Source organism: Natator depressus, chromosome 14 (assembly GCF_965152275.1).
Source record: "Natator depressus isolate rNatDep1 chromosome 14, rNatDep2.hap1, whole genome shotgun sequence".
Lineage (NCBI taxonomy): Eukaryota > Metazoa > Chordata > Testudines > Cheloniidae > Natator > Natator depressus.
In genome coordinates, this window is record NC_134247.1 from 1,193,942 (window position 1) to 1,212,806 (window position 18,865).

General features: G+C 45.2%; 1 protein-coding gene across 1 annotated transcript in view; it reads right to left on the reverse strand.

The window, feature by feature from the left end:
* DNAH17 (dynein axonemal heavy chain 17) overlaps positions 1–18,865 on the reverse strand; it is a 94,769-nt gene that overhangs the window by 47,069 nt on the left and 28,835 nt on the right. Inside the window, exons 22-35 of the mRNA XM_074971476.1 lie at positions 17,062–17,184; positions 16,425–16,772; positions 16,240–16,331; positions 15,552–15,678; positions 14,763–14,915; positions 13,623–13,748; positions 7,846–7,953; positions 7,568–7,699; positions 6,985–7,145; positions 6,646–6,802; positions 5,128–5,232; positions 1,730–1,887; positions 1,257–1,395; positions 468–695 (exon numbers count right to left, since the gene is read on the reverse strand). Coding sequence (XP_074827577.1) covers positions 468–695; positions 1,257–1,395; positions 1,730–1,887; positions 5,128–5,232; positions 6,646–6,802; positions 6,985–7,145; positions 7,568–7,699; positions 7,846–7,953; positions 13,623–13,748; positions 14,763–14,915; positions 15,552–15,678; positions 16,240–16,331; positions 16,425–16,772; positions 17,062–17,184 — 2,157 coding nt within the window. The remainder of the gene's footprint in view (positions 1–467; positions 696–1,256; positions 1,396–1,729; positions 1,888–5,127; positions 5,233–6,645; positions 6,803–6,984; positions 7,146–7,567; positions 7,700–7,845; positions 7,954–13,622; positions 13,749–14,762; positions 14,916–15,551; positions 15,679–16,239; positions 16,332–16,424; positions 16,773–17,061; positions 17,185–18,865) is intronic.

Here is an 18,865-nt window from a genome sequence, read left to right on the forward strand (position 1 = left end):
CGCTGGCCTTAGTGAGCCAGAGAGGACTGGAGAGGGCCGAAGGCTGAGAGCAGCAGAGGGAGATGGCTCGAGAGCTGAAGCTGGAGGCCCAGAGAGGGCAGAAGGCTGGGAGTGAGGCATGGGGAGACACCGCGGGGGGGACGTGGGGGGTTACATATACTGTTTGGACTGTGCTGGGGAATTCTGGATTATGGGTGTGGGACTTTTGTTATGATTTATGTACATGGGACATGTGTAATAAATTAACCCTGTAAGGACTATATATAATTGGAAAGTCTTTAAGGGCTATTTTTGGGGACTCTGAAGGGGAAACTGAGGCAGACAGGTTTGTTGTTCTGCAACCTGCTGCAGGGGGGCATGCCAGGCGGCTGTTGCCCTATGACAGGAAAAAATAGGAGACCCAAGAGCCGCCTCCCACCAATAATCTTAATGGCCAAGGTCAGCAAGGCCCGTGTCTGCGCAGTCACCTTTTCAAAGTTCAGATCCCGTTTTCTCGGTACATCCAGTGCTGGGAAAAGGTCTCCAATTAGTCCCATGAACACCGGCAAGTCATCCGTCACAATCTTGGGGATGTTGAAGTCTCGTAAAGCTCTCATTAGGACTTGATCCTCCGCACGGCCAGGGTCGCCTCTCTTCAAGGAGCCTGCTACCACCAGCACAGACTTAATAGCTCTCAAGCCCCAGTCATAATGATCCTGGCAAACAGTGAGCAAAGCCTTACATTGCATTTGGGTGAAATAAAATGGTTTTAAATTAAAAAAAAAAAAACCACAGAAAAACCACAATACCCTCCCAGAAAACCCAAACTCCAGAAAGTCTCCACAGCACCCAGAAGAAATGCCATTAAGTGTGTGTATTTGCAGGGGAAACTCTGTTCAACAAAGGAATGAAAGAAACTCTAGCAACCTTCGGCTGGGTAGTGTGTTTTGCCTCCCTGGAAGCAGATTTCCATTAGCTTTTAAGGCAGCTGACATGACCAATGTGAGGATGCAATCGTCTGTATGGGCTTTATTCTACTAGTACGTACTGTGCTGCATCTCTATTTTCCTGCTGACCATCCGTGCCGCAGGCAGGCTGTCTGTCAGAAGTCACATCAGTGTCTGAGTGGAATTTTCCACAATGTAGCTTAAAATGTTTGGAAAAATACAGGCCAAGTTGCGACTAATAACTTGTGATTTTTAAAAATATATCTATGTCAGATTTTAAAATAGATAAACTCTTCCTGCTCAAAGAACCGTGGACTAATATTAAATTACCTGCTTCGAAAGTAGCTCTTTGCATAGTGTATAAAGAGTAATAAACTTTCTAGCAAGAAGTCTGGCATCAAGAAAACCTTCTGCAACAAGCATAATTTCACAGATAAGCTCAAAATCGGGGACAACCATAGCGCAGGGTCTAAAGGAAACAAGGCGAACAAAGTTCCATGTCAACCTTTGAGAAAATTAGCCTTTGCACACATACATTCGCTGCGTCCCCTTCTCTGATATACATATGCAGAGCTGAATGACAAGATGATGGAATTTTGCGTGCTTGGATTTTCAATATAGAGCCTTCATTATATTATATGCATTGTGTGTGTGCGCACGCACACACACCCCACACACAGTCTCTCTCGCTCTAATAAAAGCAAAAGAGCCCTTGGTACAGCAAGGTAGCAAATCAGAGTATATAATCAGCATACTGTCAATTAACAACCAGGTTCTGACGATAGTCATCCGCACACAAATACCTGAATAAAGCCTTTAGATTTTCAGGCAATTCAGTCCGGCCTGCATAGCCGGGGTTCATTGTAATGAATATTCCAACGGTTGGTATAAGACCTATTATCTCTCCAAGGAAATTAAATGTTTTCTTTTTGGCACGAATTGCATCTTGCACACATTTTACCTACACAAGGAGGAGGAAGATTCAGTACCAACAATGTAATGAATTACAGTTTGCATCTTAAACAACCAAGAAGCACTGCCCTGTGCACTCTAAAACCCCTTTAAGTACTAACGGAAGGGCTTATTGGGTGCTTGCAGGCTGAATGCAGTCACCCTTACTCTGAGCTAGACTGTGACTTCCTGTACTCACATTCACTAGGAATTACTCCCAAGGAATCCCACTGACTTCAATAGGTCTATTTGGGTGAGTAACTGCTCTTTATTCTGAGGGTGGGACTCAGAATCTGGCCCTCCCTGTGCGATCCCATTGATTTTGTGTAGCAAGGTGCTACTCAGCCTGAGTTGGGGGATGGAATCGATCTGTCAGGGAGCACACTGGAACAATTAAAATGATGGTGCATCTCCTATACTGGGTCCCAACCAGACTGGAGTCCATACTTTCCCACAGCCATGGACCAGACTAGCTTGAATATTCTCCTCCCTTCTTCACCCCATCACAGGCTGGAACCAGCCTGAGGTTTATTCAGCTCCCCCCTTTAGCTGACATGAAAATAAAAGACTATGAGAATATGGATAAAGGAAATGGAATTGCTTAGGTGAGATGTTATGTGGTTTCTCCTATTCTCAGGGCACATCTGTGCTGCAGTCACTGACCGGGTGTGACTGCAGCTCGAGCCGACACACCAGAGCTAGCTTGAATCTCTCTCAGGTCCCAGAACAGTGAAGCAGGAGCAGTGCAAGCTCCAGCGTGGCTAGCCCTGTAGGTACTTACCCAGGCTTCCAGGTGGGTTTGTGCAGCCTGCGCTGACGCTCTCACTGTCACAGCTTCACTGTTCTACAGCCCGAGCTAGCAAGATTAAAGCTCGGATATGTTGTCTTGAGGTTAAATCACACGTCACGACTGGAGTAGACACAGAATCATAGAAAAGTGTGTGTGTGTGTGTGTGTGTGGATGTATGTATATATGACAGGGTCGGGCCAGATGGCTACAGAAGAGTGATCCTATTGGGATCCGGGAAGTGGATGGGTTTCTCCTCCTTTTCCCCACGCTGGCCAGTGATGAGGTTAGCTGAGTGAATGGCAGGTTTGAGCCACTAGCAAAAGTGGCCAACCTGAACTGGTGGCTGCCGTGAACCTCTGAGGCGAGCAAATCTGCCAACAAGCGCAGGACCCACCAAGGCAGAGGAGGAACTTTGTCACAATATATATATTAGGGCTGTCGATTAATCGCAGTTAACTCACGTGGTTAACTCAAAAAAATTAATCACGATTAAAAAAATTAATTGCGATTAATCAGACTGTTAAACAATAGAATACCAATTGAAATGTATTAAATATTTTTGGATGTTTTTCTACGTTTTCTAATATATTGATTTCTATTACAACAGAATACAAAGTGTACAGCGCTCACGTTATATTTTTTATTACAAATATTTGCACTGTAAAAATGATAAAGAGAAATGGTATTTTTCAGTTCACCTCATACAAGTACTGAAGTGCAATCTCTTTATCATGAAAGCGTAACTTACAAAAGTAGATTTTTTTTTTGTTACGTAACTTCGCTCAAAACCAAAACAATGTAAACCTTTAGAGCCTGCAAGTCCACTCAGCCCTTCTTCTTGTTCAGCCAATTGCTAAGACAAACAAGTTTGTTTACATTTACGGGAGATAATGTTGCCCGCTTCTTATTTACCATGTCACCTGAAACTGAGAACAGGCGTTCGCATGGCACTTTTGTAGCTGCCATTGCAAGGTATTTACATGCCAGATATGCTAAACATTCGTACACCCCTTCATGCTTTGGCCACCATTCCAGAGGACATGCTGATGATGCTGGTGATGCTCATTAAAAAAATAATGTGTTAATTAAATTTGTGACTGAACTCCTTGGGGGAGAATTGTATGTCTTCTCTTCTGTTTTACCTGCATTCTGCCCTATAATTCACGTTGTAGCAGTCTCAGATGATGACCCAACGCATGTTGTTCATTTTAAGAACACTTATGCAGCAGATTTGACAAAACACAAAAAAGGTACCAATGTGAGATTTCTAAAAATAGCTACAGTACTCGACCCCAAATCTGAGACGGACGAAGTATGGAGCATGCTTTCTGAAGTCTTAAAAGATCAACACTTAGATGCGAAAACTACAGAACCTGAACCACCAAAAAAGAAAATCAACCTTCTGCTGGTGGCATCGACTCAGATGATGAAAATGAACATGCATCAGTCAGCTCTGCTTTGGGTCATTATTGAGCAGAACCCAACATCAGCATGGAGGCACGTCCCCTGGAATGGTGGCTGAAGCATGAAGCGACATATGAATCTTTAGTGCATCTGGCACATAAATATCTTGCGATGCCAGCTACAACAGTGCCATGCAAACTCCTGTTCTCACTTTCAAGTGACACTGTAAACAAGAAGCAGGCAGCAGTATCTCCTGCAAATTGTAACCAGACTTGTTTGTCCGAGTGATTGGCTGAAGTAGGACTGAGTGGACTTGTAGGCTCTAAAGTTTGACATTGTTTTATTTTTGAATGCAGTCATTTTTTTGGACATAATTCTACATTTGTAAGTTCAACTTTCAGATAGAGAGATTGCACTACAGTACTTGTATGAGGTGAATTGAAAAATACTATTTTGTTTTTTACAGTGCAAACATTTGTAATCAAAAATAAATATAAAGTGAGCACTATACTCTTTGTATTCTGTGTTGTAAATTAAATCAATATATTTGAAAATGTAGAAAACAGCCACAAATATTTAAATAAATGGTATTCTGTTATTGTTTAACAGGGTGTTCAATGGCGTGCTTAATGTTTTTCATCGCTTGACAGCCCTATTATTTTTATATATATGCATTAAACACAAATATTAGACCCGTTACATAGCCTAAATTGGCCTATAGCTGTATTAGAATTCCATTCACTTCTGCTAAGTATCCCATAACACCTTGCATTTGTTGAATGGCTTAAGTAGATAGGAAAAAGAAAAGGAGTACTTGTGGCACCTTAGAGACTAACCAATTTATCTGAGCATGAGCTTTCGTGAGCTACAGCTCACTTCATCAGATGCATACTGTGGAAACTGCAGAAGACATTATATACATTTTTGCGAATACAGACTAACACGGCTGTTACTCTGAAACCTGTCATTAAGTAGATAGGGAAATTGTCAGGATCAGGACAGATGAGTATTTACCACAACATCACAGTAATTTACATACTGGAGAAAACTTCCTACCTGCACAGCAATCACTGATAAAACTTCTACTGAAATGCGATTGAATTCATCAAAGCATCCCCAGGCTCCAGTCTGAGCTAATCCTTTGTAGATATTTCCACAGGACTAGAGAGCAAAGTGATTGGAGAAGGCTGACTGCACCATGGGGATTTATTACAAAAAGAACAGTTCTAAGGAATTAATCTGGCATTTATACTACACACTGTTTCTCTAGGACAGCCTCTCACAACATTAGGGTCATCCAAAAATACAGAGGAAAAATCCCCCTCCTGTAGGGAAATTTTGACTCCTTTGTGAAAACTCCTTTGCAGCTACCCAGGATTTTCCTCTAGTTTCAGCAGGTGCTGTCCAGATAGCTGTACATGCAGGGACGTCACACGTGCCCTAGTCCCAGCTTCCTGCCAAAACAGCCTGAGACGGAGTGTTCTCCACTGAAGTCAAAGCCAGAACTCCCATGGACCCACAGTCACTACAAGTGTGTGAATGACACTCCACAGCATAGAGAGGTACCACCCCGACACCTGGGCTTTTCCCTAGCAACTGGAGGGGGAAAGGAAGTGTTCTCAGCCCAGCTGCCAGACTGTGTGAAGTGACAGGGCTCCCAGTGGGGAAGGGCCGGGCTGCTTGTGGCACTGAGTTCCCACGCCGGACTTTGGTTGCAAAGCCACCAACTATTGCAGCAGCGAGCGCCGCGCATGCAGGAGACTTTCAGAGGCACAGGGGAGGGGCCGATTAGAAACGAATAGGAGACTGCAGTCTCCGAGCAATTGCACGGACTTTGTCACGAGGAGAGGAAAAGTACTGGAATTCAGCTTGCTGTGCACACCGTTTGCTGTACCCCTCCCCAGAAACGTTCTCCAGGGGGCTCACTCCTGCCATGGTTCCAACACCATCAGGAGCCTCATGATGAACTCAAATGGAACAGGGCTCGTAGACCTGCTAACCTGTCCCTGCGATATATTGGCTAGCTGTCTGCACAGTCTAGTTTAAGGTACTCTAGGGAGAGGGCTCTCACTGTCCCCCTGGGCTGACTGTCATAGGTTTATACACTCACTGGCAGGAAGCCTTTCCTGATATTTAGGCTAAGTTTTCCAGCCCCCATTCCCCAGCAGACCAGAGTTCACGTTGACCCTGTCACCATGACTTTGCCGATCGGTGTGTCCTGGGCAAGACTGCTTCAGCCACAAGCCTTTGGGGCAGGATCCTCAGCTGTACCTGAGCTCCACACAATGCAGGGGAGAAGGTTGGGGGTGGAGGTTCTGCACGGGGGCTTCAAAGCATTTTTGCTTTCCCTAAGTCCTGGAGCTTTCGGGGGCTGGTTTGCCCTCCAGTGTAATTTAGCCTCAGGGCTGCAATGGCCTCCCCGGAGCCTTTCCACAGCCAGCAAGAGGCAGAATGCAGCAGCGCTTTGAACATGCCCACGCCCACCCCCTTCTAGGACTGCTCATGGCCTGGGGAGGGGGCTCTGGGATCCTATCCACGGACCGCATTCATTACTTTCACTCATTTGAGTTTTACCTTGTAATCCATTTGCTCAGAGCAGTTGAAGACATAGACCATGATCCCTACAGCTCGTCCCAGGTCCTTAGTGGTCTCAGTTTTCCCTGTACCAGCAGGGCCTGCAGGTGCACCCCCCATTATCAGGTGAAGGGATTGGGTCAGAGTGATGTAGCATCTGAAATGCAAGGGAAGTGCATCACGTCTAAATGGCCACCTGGACAGCAACAGTTCCCTACCCGCCACTGCCCAGCCCACCAAACTGCAGTTTCCCACAACTGCTGTCTAGTTTTAAGGCAAATCTCAACTGCACAGATGTTAAATACAGATGTGAAATATGAGGAGCTGAGCCTTGCATACCGGTCCGTAAGTGGAGTAATGACCAGTCGAGGGGTGTTACCCAGATATTCATAGGAATACTGAAGTTGAGCATCACATATATTAGCATAGCAATGCCTTTTTTCTTCATCCCACCGATGTCTGAGCTGGGACTGCCAGGTGAACGCTTGGGAATTCTCCACCTGCAGAGCCCATGGAAAGCGTGTTTACTTTTTCTGTGAATGCTTGCAGTGAAAATGTACCCTAATGATTCATTCCCCCAGCCGTCCTCATATAGATTAGAGTTATTTATTATGATGCTCAGAATGTGAACAAGGCACCAAACAGTACAAATCCCTCACCCTGGTCCCTGTCCTTAACACATTGAGATTTAAAGCCCATGTATACATTACCCAGTCTCCTGTGAATCCCTGTTTGGTTGTTACCTCACTGGATCACGTGGACTCTTAAATTTGCAAACAAGACTATTCCGTTCATGCTTTATTGCTCCACTCCATTTGGAATATTTTTAAAATATTTGAAAATAATAAAAGTTATTACAGGAAAACATTTGTTCAAAAGCACCAATGAACAAAGCAATGAAAACTCAGGCTGTAACTTATACCTTAGCAAGGATCATTTTTGCCACGACATCTCTGGCATGTACATCGATAGTACAGATTGTCATGATCTTCATTCTGTCTCCTGAGGTTAAGCTGCCAATGAGTAGTGTAATTAGCGTGTTTAACTGATTAATCTAAGAAAGAAAGAAAAAAGAATGGATGGACACAGGAAAGTGACGTCATATTTTGCCTAGTTTTTCTGCCAGATAAAAGCGATTCTGAGGAGACTGTACAGAGTTTGCTGCAACACAGGTGCACTCGTAAATATCTGGCTACACACCTGCTTTTTGTTGTAATCTTTAATTGCATTTTCATAACCTTCCTCCAGTCTTGAGAAGGCAATGCCGACCTCTGTAGTCCACCAGATCTGAGTACAGGTTAACGCAATCTGCCATAAACCGCATAAAAACAGGGGGAGACAAGTTGGTGGCAGAATATTTCATGTTCAATGACAATGCTGTTACCTGTGCCCTTCAGCCCCAGCTCTTGCCTGTGGCCTTTGGTCTATTCCCATGCTCTGGCCATCAGCATGACCAGCGCTCAGACAAGCACTTCAGGAAAGCATCCCCGTGCCACACCTCTGCCCAAGAAGCCTAGCAGTGTGTCTTCTCCAGACCCCCACTGCCTCTCTCAGAGGCCAAGATTCATTTACCTTTTCCAGGACAGCTCTGCCTGCTCCCCCCCTGCAGACAGAAGAGGACCCAATTGTCTTAAATAAAACAAAGTTTACTAGAAAAATCAAATTCAAAGATAAAATGGTCCAAAGCTAGACCTAAGCCCAGCCCAGGCACACTCAAACACACTAAGAAATCAGAAAATCCTCAGCTTTCTTAGCTTCCCTTAGCTCATGCACACCAGGAAAAGTCTGCACAAACGTCTTTCCATTGCTCACAATGGTGCCACTCTATCTCCCTTCCTAGTAGGACACACAGCCCCAGACAGACAAACTACTGACACTGCCCAAATGATTTTAAGCGCCTTTAAACCTGTTCAGAACTGTTCTCCCCAGCTCCTGGGGTATTGTCTGCATTTCCTTGCTTCTGTGTTAAACACTAGGGCTGAAATACTGGCCCCAACAAGGCCAGTGGGAATTTCAACAGAGCCAAGATTTCACCCTAGATCAATTGCTAGTCTCAGTCTAAGACAGGATTTCAAAAGGGACCACAACACTTTAATTGTTCAACATTACTCAACAATTCCAGTTTCCCTGTAACTTGAATTGATCTCAAGCATGGTCCCTGGACAGAAACCAGCCCACCTCCTCTGTCACAACCGTTACACTCAATATCCAGCTAAGAAAAGCGATACTCCAAAAGCCACCTGGCCAGTGGCTTAGCATGAGCAACTCTAATAAGGGTATGTCTACACTACGAAATTAGGTCGAATTTATAGAAGTCAATTTTTAGAAAGTGATTTTATACAGTCGATTGTGTGTCCCCACTAAGCGCATTAAGTCGGCAGAGTGCGTCCACAGTACCGACACTAGTGTTGACTTTTGGAGCGTTGCACTGTGGGTAGCTATCCCACAGTTCCCGCAGTCTCCGCTGCCCATTGGAATTCTGGGTTAAGCTACCAATGCCTGATGGGGCAAAAACATTGTCTCGGGTGGTTTTGGGTACATGTCGTCAGTCGCCCCTCCCTCCGTGAAAGCAACGGCAGACAATCGTTTTGCACCTTTTTTCCATGCGGGCGCCATACTGCTTTCAGCAGATGGTGCAGGAGGACTGCTAACCGTCGTCATCGAACCACCGCTTCCGCTGCCACTCTGCTCTCCTGATGCCATGAATCCACCTCGCAGGTCCTCTATATGACCATCGGGATCCACCGCTTCCGCTGCCACTCTGCTCTCCTGCTCTTGTCTCGATAGCGAATTTCTCCATGTTGTCTCTCATGGGCTCCTGCTTCAACTCTGCTCTCCTGCTCTCATGAATCCACCTCACAGGTTGTCAGCCACCACTTCTGCTGCCACTCTGCTCTCCTGGTGGTCTCGCAGGGCCGCTTCCACGGCAACCTCTGCTTGGCTGCTCTTGTCTCGCCATAACACGGCAAGCGTGCAGCCCGCTCAGCTGTTGTGTCCTGGCAGCAGACGGTGCAGTAGGTCTGCAAACCATCGTCATTGAACGACCGCTTCCGCTGCCACTCTGCTCTCCTGCAGACGCCATACCACGGCAAGCATGGAGCCCGCTCAGATCACCACGGCAGTTATGAGCATTGTAAACACCTCGTGCATTACCATGCAGTATATGCAGAACCAGAATCTGCAAAAGCAGGCGAGGAGGTGATGGCAGCGCGGTGACGAGATTGATGAGGACATGGACACAGACTTCTCTCAAAGCATGGCCCCCGGCAATTTGAACATCTTGGTGGCAATGGGGCAGGCTCATGCCATGGAACGCTGATTCTGGGCCCGTGAAACAAGCACCGACTGGTGGGACCCCATAGTATTGCGGGTCTGGGATGATTCCAAAGTGGCTGCGAAACTTTTGCATGCGTAAGGGCACTTTCATAGAACTTTGTGACTTGCTTTCCCTGCCCTGAAGCGCAAGAATACCAAGACGAGAGCAGCCCTCACAGTTCACAAGCAAGTGGCAATAGCCCCCTGGAAGCTTGCAATGCCAGACAGCTACCCGTCAGTCGGGAATCAATTTGGAGTGGGCAAATCTACTGTGGGGGCTGCTGCGATCCAAGTAGCCAACGCAATCACTGAGCAGCTGCTATCAAGGGTAGGGACTCTGGGAAATGTGCAGGTTATAGTGGAAGGCTTTGCTGCATGGGATTCCCTAACTGTGGTGGGGCCATAGACGGAACCCATATCCCTATCTTGGGACCGGACCACCAGGGCAGCCAGGACATAAACCACAAGGGGTACTTTTCAATGGTGCTGCAAGCACTGGTGGATCACAAGGGACGTTTCACCAACATCAGCGTGGGATGGCCGGGAAAGGTACAGGACACTCGCATCTTTAGGAACTCCGGTCTGTATGAACAGCTGCAGCAAGGGACTTACTTCCCAGACCAGAAAATAACCGTTGGGGATGTTGAAATGCCTATAGTTATCCTTGGGGACCCAGCCTACCCCTTAATACCATGGCTCATGAAGCCATACATAGGCAGCCTGGACAGTAGTCAGGAGCTGTTCAACACTCGGCTGAGCAAGTGCAGAATGGTGGTAGAATGTGCATTTGGACGTTTAAAAGCACGCTGGCGCAGTTTACTGACTCGGTTAGACTGTAGCAAAACCAATATTCCCATTGTTATTACCGCTTGCTGTGCGCTCCACAATATCTGAGAGAGTAAGGGGGAGACGTTTATGGTGGGGTGGGAAGTTGAGGCAAATCGCCTGGCCCCTGATTACGCACAGCCAGACACCAGGGCAGTTAGAAGAGCACAGGAGGGCGCGGTGCGCATCAGAGAAGCTTTGAAAACCAGTTTCATGGCTGACCAGGCTACAGTGCGACAGTTCTGTTTGTTTCTCCTTGATGAAAACCCACCCCCTTGGTTCACTCTACTTCCCTGTAAGTCAACCGCCCTCCCCTCCCCCCTTTGATCACCACTTGCAGAGGCAATAAAGTCATTGTTGTTTCAAATTCATGCATTCTTTATTAATTTGTCACACAAATAGGGGGATAACTGCCAAGGTAGCCCAGGAGGGGTGGGGGAGGAGGGAAGCACCGGGGTGGAGTGGGGGAGGAGAGGAGGACAAGGCCACACTGCACTTCAAAACTTATTGAATGCCAGCCTTCTGTTACTTCGGCAGTCCTCTGGGGTGGAGTGGTTGGGTGCCCGGAGGGGCCCCCCCCCGTGTTCTTGGGTGTCGGGGTGAGGCGGCTATGGAACTTGGGGAGGAGGGCAGTTGATTACACAGGGGCTGCAGTGGCAGTCTGTGCCTTTCCTGCACCGAAACCATACGCTGGAGCATATCCGTTTGAGCCTCCAGTAGCCCCAGCATTGGAGCCTGCCTTCTTTCATCATGCTACTGCCACCTCTCCTCTTGCTCCCGCCACCTCTCCTCTTGCTCCTGCCTCCTGTCCTTGCGTTCATTTTGTGCTTTCCTGGACTCTGCCACTGTCTGCCTCCACGCATTCCGCTGGGCTCTGTCCGTTTGGGTGGACGGCATGAGCTCAGAGAACAGTTCATCGCGGGTGCGTTTTTTTCGCCTTCTTATCTGCACTAGCCTCTGGGATGGAGATGCTAGTCACAGTGTTGAAACATTTGCAGCTGTGGGAGGAGAAAAAGGGAGATTAAAATTGAAAAAGACCCATTGGCCATTTAAAAGGAGGGCTGATGTTTTAGGGTTAACGTGCAGCACAAACCCAACTAACCCCCCCAACACCCAATTCTCTGGGATGATCGCTTCACGCCCCCCACCCCCACCCCCACCACGTGGCTAACAGCAGGGATGATTTCTTTTCAGGCACAGGCAAACAGCCCAGCAGGAACGGTCACCTCTGATGTCCCCTGAATAAAATTCCCCTATTTCAACCAGGTGACCATGAATGATATCACACTACTGAGGATAACACAGAGAGATAAAGAACAGATGTTGCTTGAATGCCAGCAAACACCGGGACCACACGCTGCCATGCTTTCTTATGCAATGATTCCAGACTACATGCTACTGGTCTGCCGTGGTAAAGTGTCCTATGCAATAAGGCTGCCCTCCCCAGAAACGTTTTGTAAAGGCTTTGGGAGTACCTCCAGGACAGCTTCATTGAGATTTCCGCCTCATCCTCAGACACATTAACAGACTTTTCCAGTGGCTGTACTGGCAGTGAATGTATCCCAAGTCTTAAGGGCAAAGTAATCATTAAACATGCTTGCTTTTAAACCGTGTATTATATTTACAAAGATACACTCACCAGAGCTGTCTTCTCCACCTTCATGGTCCGGGAGCCTGCGTTGGGAGGGTACTATTTCCAGGGTGATAAACAGTTCCTGGCTGTCGGGGAGAACGGTTTCTTTGCTTGCCTGGTGTGCGCTATCTTCAACGTCCCCTTCTTCATCATCTTCCTCATCCCCAAAATCCTCACCCCTGTTGCGTGAGACTCCCCCCTTGCAGGAGTCCATGTACGGGGCAGTGGTAGGGGCACCCCCTAGAATTGCATGCAGCTCATCATAGAAGCAGCATGTCTGGGGCTCTGACCCTGAGCGGGCGTTTGCCTCTTGGGTTTTTTGGTAGGCTTGCCTAAGCTCCTTAACTTTCACGCGGCACTGCTGCAGGTCCCTGTGATAGCTTCTGTCCTTCATGCCCTTGGAGATTTTTTCAAATATTTTGGCATTTCGTCTTTTGGAATAGAGTTCTGATAGCACAGATTCTTCTCCCCATACAGCGATCAGATCCAGTACCTCCAGTTTGGTCCATGCTGGAGCTATTTTGCAATTCTGGGACTCCATGGTCACCTCTGCTGATGAGATCTGCACGGTCACCTGTGCTGATCAGCTTGCCACACTGGCCATACAGGAAATGAAATTCAAAAGTTCACGGGGCTTTTCCTGTCTATCTGGCCAGTGCATCCGACTTCAGAGTGCTGTCCAGAGCGGTCACAATGGAGCACTGTGGGATAGTTCCCAGAGGCCAATACCGTCGAATTGCTTCCACACTAACCCAAATTTGACCCAGCGATGTCGATTTCAGTGCTAATCCCCTTGTCGGGAAGAAGTACAGAAATCGACTTTTAAAGCCCATTAAGTCAACAAAAATGGCTTCGTTGTGTGGATGGGTGCAGGGTTAAATCGATCTAACTCTGCTAAATTCGACCTAAACTCGTAGTGTAGATCAGGGCTAAGGCTGGTAACTACGATAACAACCTTGCAGAACCTGTGTGTATATGAATGAATGTGAAATTGAATGGAATTTAACTTAGCTGTAACTGACTGCTTACTATGATTTTTTCTGTATTCACAATAAATGCAGCATATTGCCTTATTCCCTTTAATAAGATCCTGCTGGTTTTTATTTTCTTGGTATAACATCTTGACTATGTGATTTTATTTGTGTTGTACATGTTGAATACATCGAATAAACCCAATGTTCTAATCACATAACTAGTTCCATACCTGCGCTGGGTAATCAAATAACCATTGCTCTCGTGGCTTTTCTTCATAAGTCACAACAGCCTCAGGAATTTCATTGCGTAATGTGGAGCACATTCTCTCGAGCACTCGATTTAACCAAACCTCAACCTAGGTACAAAGCCCCATTTTAATAAGTGTCCTTGCTAGTATATTTCAGCATTAGTTGCCTATTTTGTTTGTCTGTTTTTAAATTGACAGCAGCTGACGCAGGTCTGTGAATCTTACTGGGGGCTATGGTATTAGACTGCAGTTGGTCTCTTAACGGGACGTACCGTTCAAAGACCCTGGCATCTATCATAGTCACACGACTTTCTGTATAGGAAATCAGGGCTGCTTTTAAACCCTGGGGGGTCAAATTCTGGTTGGCACCTAGAATAATGGACCCCCAAACAAATGCCGGGATATATGGACAAAGTTCCATCTGAGACCTGTCCCTGCACAAATAGGAATAGGCTGTCTGGGGCACTGTGCTCACAGGCCACTGCTGGGTAAGGGACAAATACGTGGCCCACACCCCCGGCCCACATACAGCATTCCTCTGAAGCTCTTCCCTGCAGAGAGGCCTCTCTGTCTGTGATGCTTTGGAGGAAACAAAACAGTGGCAGACAATTTAGGCTCTCTACCATGTCTCTTGCTTCAGGTTTCTGGGGTGCACGTAGATGTCAATTAGCTCCTCCACTGACGCTGCCTTTCCCCAGGTGTTTTTAGAATTCTCTCCCTAGGCTGCCATCTCAAAGACAATAGAACTCATTTTTAATGGACATGTATGTGAAAACCTGACTTGCCTGCACAAATGGGGGGTGTGGGTGTGTGTGTGTGTGTGAAAACCAAGAAGCTGGATAGTCTTTTCAGGGGGCTTTTCCCTTGACTTTGAGATGTTCCTCATTAAAGAGGCTATGTGGATTGCCTCAAATGGGATGTTTTCAAGTCTAACTGATGGAGCATGGTCTCACAAGGATGAACAAAAGACAGAGGAAATAGACTCCCAGTTGATTGACTGGTTAAGGTGCCAGCTGATAGCAGCAAGGAGAATTCAGACTTAGACACAAAAACCACTTTATTCTTGTGTTAGTGCAATTCAACCTGCATGTTTAAAATGTAATTTTAAATAACTCCACTAACCTGCCCGGAACAGTCACATTCCTTATCAAAATCCACATACTCATCCTCCTTACTGTACATTCCCAAGCCAATCTTCAAAGGCTTGTTGTCTGGATCCATTTTGAACTTCAGCTTAGCCATGCTATCGAACAGTTTAGACAAGTGGCGGCATACCTTAGAGTAGAGCAGCACAAGCATAGATCAAGAATTGCTGTCAGTGCACAGAAATATTTTACAGTTTTGATTAACTTTTCATACTTCTCTTCATAATCTTGCATCTCTGACACACAGTTATAACCAGGCTTGGCAGAATTTGATTCTTTAACTAAATTGTGATGGATAATATTGATATTTATTTTAAAGCATTTTTTTCTATTTTTGTCAATTTAAATTTTCACAGCTGCAGGAAACTATTGAGGGCTTCAGACAATAATTATTTAAAGACAGTAGACACAGATTCAAAAAGTTAAAGCTTTACAACCATTTAAACACAAGCTGTCGATATCATGTGCCAAAATATACACAGTCAATATCCTTAAATCAATCTCTAATAAGTTCTCAAGCAGAATTTTTCTTACTTTGCCTCTCTGTAAATTTCAGTTTTATTGATGGAAATATTTGTAGTTGGTTGTGTGCATGCACTGAAATTGATGTTTACCAACATTTATCAATAAAAAAAATCTAATCCTTCCAAGCCTAGTTGTAAATTTGGTTCAGTGTTTTTAATCCTTTTGGATTAAAGACATTATAATTCTGTTCTAAAGATTTCATGTAAGAAGCAAAGGACTACCCATTAAATTTAAATCCTACCTCAACAGGGTCATTTCCATTTGATAAAATATCCAGCAGGTCTGCAGATGAAACAAAGTAGAACCTGGGGAAAGCCAGCCTTTTTGTCTCTAGATATTCAGCCAAAGCCTTTTCACAAAGTGCCAAGCTAACACAAAGAAAGGGGAAAGCGCAGTATTTTTATTCTTTGCAACGTAAAGGTTGTGATGTGCTCATGCTACGTTGGCTGCAGTGGAAATGAAAGTCTTCATTTAGCCTTAGAACAGGCAGGGGCAATTTCCCCATCTGACTTCACCAATATGCCTCAAACCTTCTCTACAGAGCCTAGGGCTCAGAGGGCAGCAATAGGCTCAGCACTTTGAAAATATAGCTAGTATAATTCAGCCTTAATGCCCATTTCATCATTAGCCTCTTTACTGAGATCCCAACAATTTGGCCATTTGTGATGGTTGCTTTTTGAATTGGACACATGTCCAATACAAGAACTGGACTGAGTCTAGTCTCTGATTTCACAGACTATTGAATGGCCATTAGATTAAAACTTAGAGTCACTACTGATCTGGGCTAAATTTGGTCTAGTGATCTGGGGAGTGAGGCTATTAGTCCCCATTACCAATCCAGAAAAGTATTCACTCCCAGCAGCTAGAATTTATCTGGATGTTTTTAAAATTGGCCAAATGTTTTCCCCAAAATATGGCATCATCCTAACCTTTTCTGTAAGGCCTCTAACGTCTCATAAAGGCCTGGTTTATTTGTTGCTTCAATTACATTAGGGGTTTTTACTGCTTCAGCCATTAATTCCTGCAAGAAAAGATTATCTGTGAGACATTAAATTTAAATTCGTCCTTCAGGATAGAATTTTTGTGGGGGCGGGGGTGACACAGACTTGCTCACTTTAAAATTTCTATCGATAGAATCAAAACGTTTAGAATCTTCTGGCAACTGATTCCGGATGTCTTCAGAACCAATGAAGATGCTCTCCAGATGACTCCAAGTTCTCTGAACTTCAAACCAAATGCTAATAACAGAGTCAGCAGTAGATAATTTCTGTTGCCAGCCTGACACCTCCTGAAGAAAGTGAGCTAGATACTTGGAAGTCATCAGGTTCTGAAGTTGCACTTGGTTATCCTCCAAGGTCTCTACGAGTAATTCATCAGATCTGAGCAGCATGGTACCAGTTCTAGCATGGGGTTCATGTTCAAACTGCATGGTTGACCATGTACTATCCAGGGCTTTCAATACCTTTGAATAAAAAGATATCCAAAAATACTCTGAACACTAAAGCTTTCAAAATGTAAAAAATCATACAGAAAATAGACAACATTTCAGGAAAGAAAAGTCCTAGAACTTAAAATGAGTCTCTCAGCATAGAAGCACTTCATGGAAGGGTGAGAATCTATCCATTAACCATCCGCCTTTTCATAAGAGTGACAAACCAAAAAAGTTATAGCTTCTTACTGTGCTACATCAGAGTGAAAGGCTATTGTTAGGAACGATGTGGTAGAAATTGAACTGAAGGCACAGACGGTACCTTCTCCATTCCTGACTCTTTCACGGCCTTGTCTACAATACTGCGAACTTCATCCTCAAACTTGTGTAGATTCAGCTGCAGCAGGTCGGCGAGGGTTGTCTCGTCTGACATTATAAAGTTCACCTGGTGTAGAATGGACAGAGCCAACAATACTCTTCATGGGTGACACATCTCATATTTTCTCCCACACTAGCTGCCTTAGACGATACTTAAGGACTGTCTTTTTCTCTAAGATTTCAAACAAATACTTGTGGACAGTCACCTGGTAAATATTATTTCTGCAGTTCATTAGCTTGTTAAGATTAACCTCTCTCTCTCTCTCTCACACCTCACCCACCCACCATTTGGATAATTTGAAGTCTATGCTTTTTATATGCAAGAAAGCAGATCATACACACGATTACTCAAAAGACAATTTACCAGCACATGTGCGGCTTGAGAAGTTTCCCTTCAATGTCTACTCAGAGGGACACAGTGGAGTTTTTCCAGCTTGCAGCCCATTCTTGCTTAAAGAATTCACTCTAAAAAGTCTTACCTACTGCTGGGGAACACTTAGATTAAGCCTACACTGCAGCTGGAGCCAGCCTCGCAGCCTGGCTAGACAGACTCATGCTAGCAGGTGTGATGCTGCACTCCATATGTTTTATGGAAATATTCTAATGAGTGTGAATATAATGTAACTGGTGTATGCTTTATGCAAAAGGTCTCTTGTAAGGTATCATTACAAAGCTTATAATCTACTGAGTGTCTTCATCCTATTTGTATGAATGTATCATTCTTGTATCTAAAACTAGAAATATGAAGTATTACTCTGAGGTCCTATTGTAACTATGCAAAGTGTGGGCCATTAATGGTAGTTTAGTATCTTGGTGGCTCCCATTGACTAGGACACTTGGTTGTGAATGGGTTTATTTACTTGCAAGCCTTCCTGTGTAAGTCTTACAGTGACATGTGACCATGTCACCTGATACTGGAATCCATCTTAAACCTGGTGCTTTTCCATTTAGAATGAGGGGTGGGGACCCAGAGAGACAAAGGATTCCCACTTCATGCCAAAACTATAAAAGAGGATGGAACAGGACAAAGAGGCAGCCAGTCATGAGAAATTCAGTTACCGAGTTACCATCTGACCTGGAACTAACAAGGACTGTACTAGGGAAAGGATTGGGCCCAGACTAGGAAGGAGTCTAGTCTGTGAAAGAAGCTTATTGGAACATCTCTGAGGGTGAGATTTACCCTGTATTCAGTTTCTTAATGTATTAGGCTTAGACCTGGGTGTTTTGTTTTATTTTACTTGGTAACTTGCTTTGTTCTGCCTGTTATTACTTGAAACCACTTAAATCTTACTTTTTATTCTTAATAAAATCACTTTTGTTTATTATTAAATCCAGAGTAAGTGATTAATACCTGGGGGAGCAAACAGCTGTGTCTCTCTCTCCATCAGTGTTACAGAGGGTAGACAATGTATGAGTTTACCCTGTATAAGCTTTATACAGAGTAAAATGGATTTATTTGGGGTTTGGATCCCACTGGGAGCTGGGTGCTAGAGATAGGTGACCTGCTGAGTGGTTTTCAGTTAAAGTCTGCAGCTTTTCGGGTGTGGTTCAGACCTGGGTCTGCATTGCAGCAGGCTAGCGTGTCTGGCTCAACAAGACCGGCTTCAGGCTCAGAGGTAATTTCAGCACATCAGGTGACAGTCCCAATGGGGTCTCTGTGACCGAACATGTCACAGCAGGCTCAAGCTACTGCCCTAAAAATAGCCATGTGGACTTTGTGGCTTGGGCTGCAGCTCAAGCCCACCCAG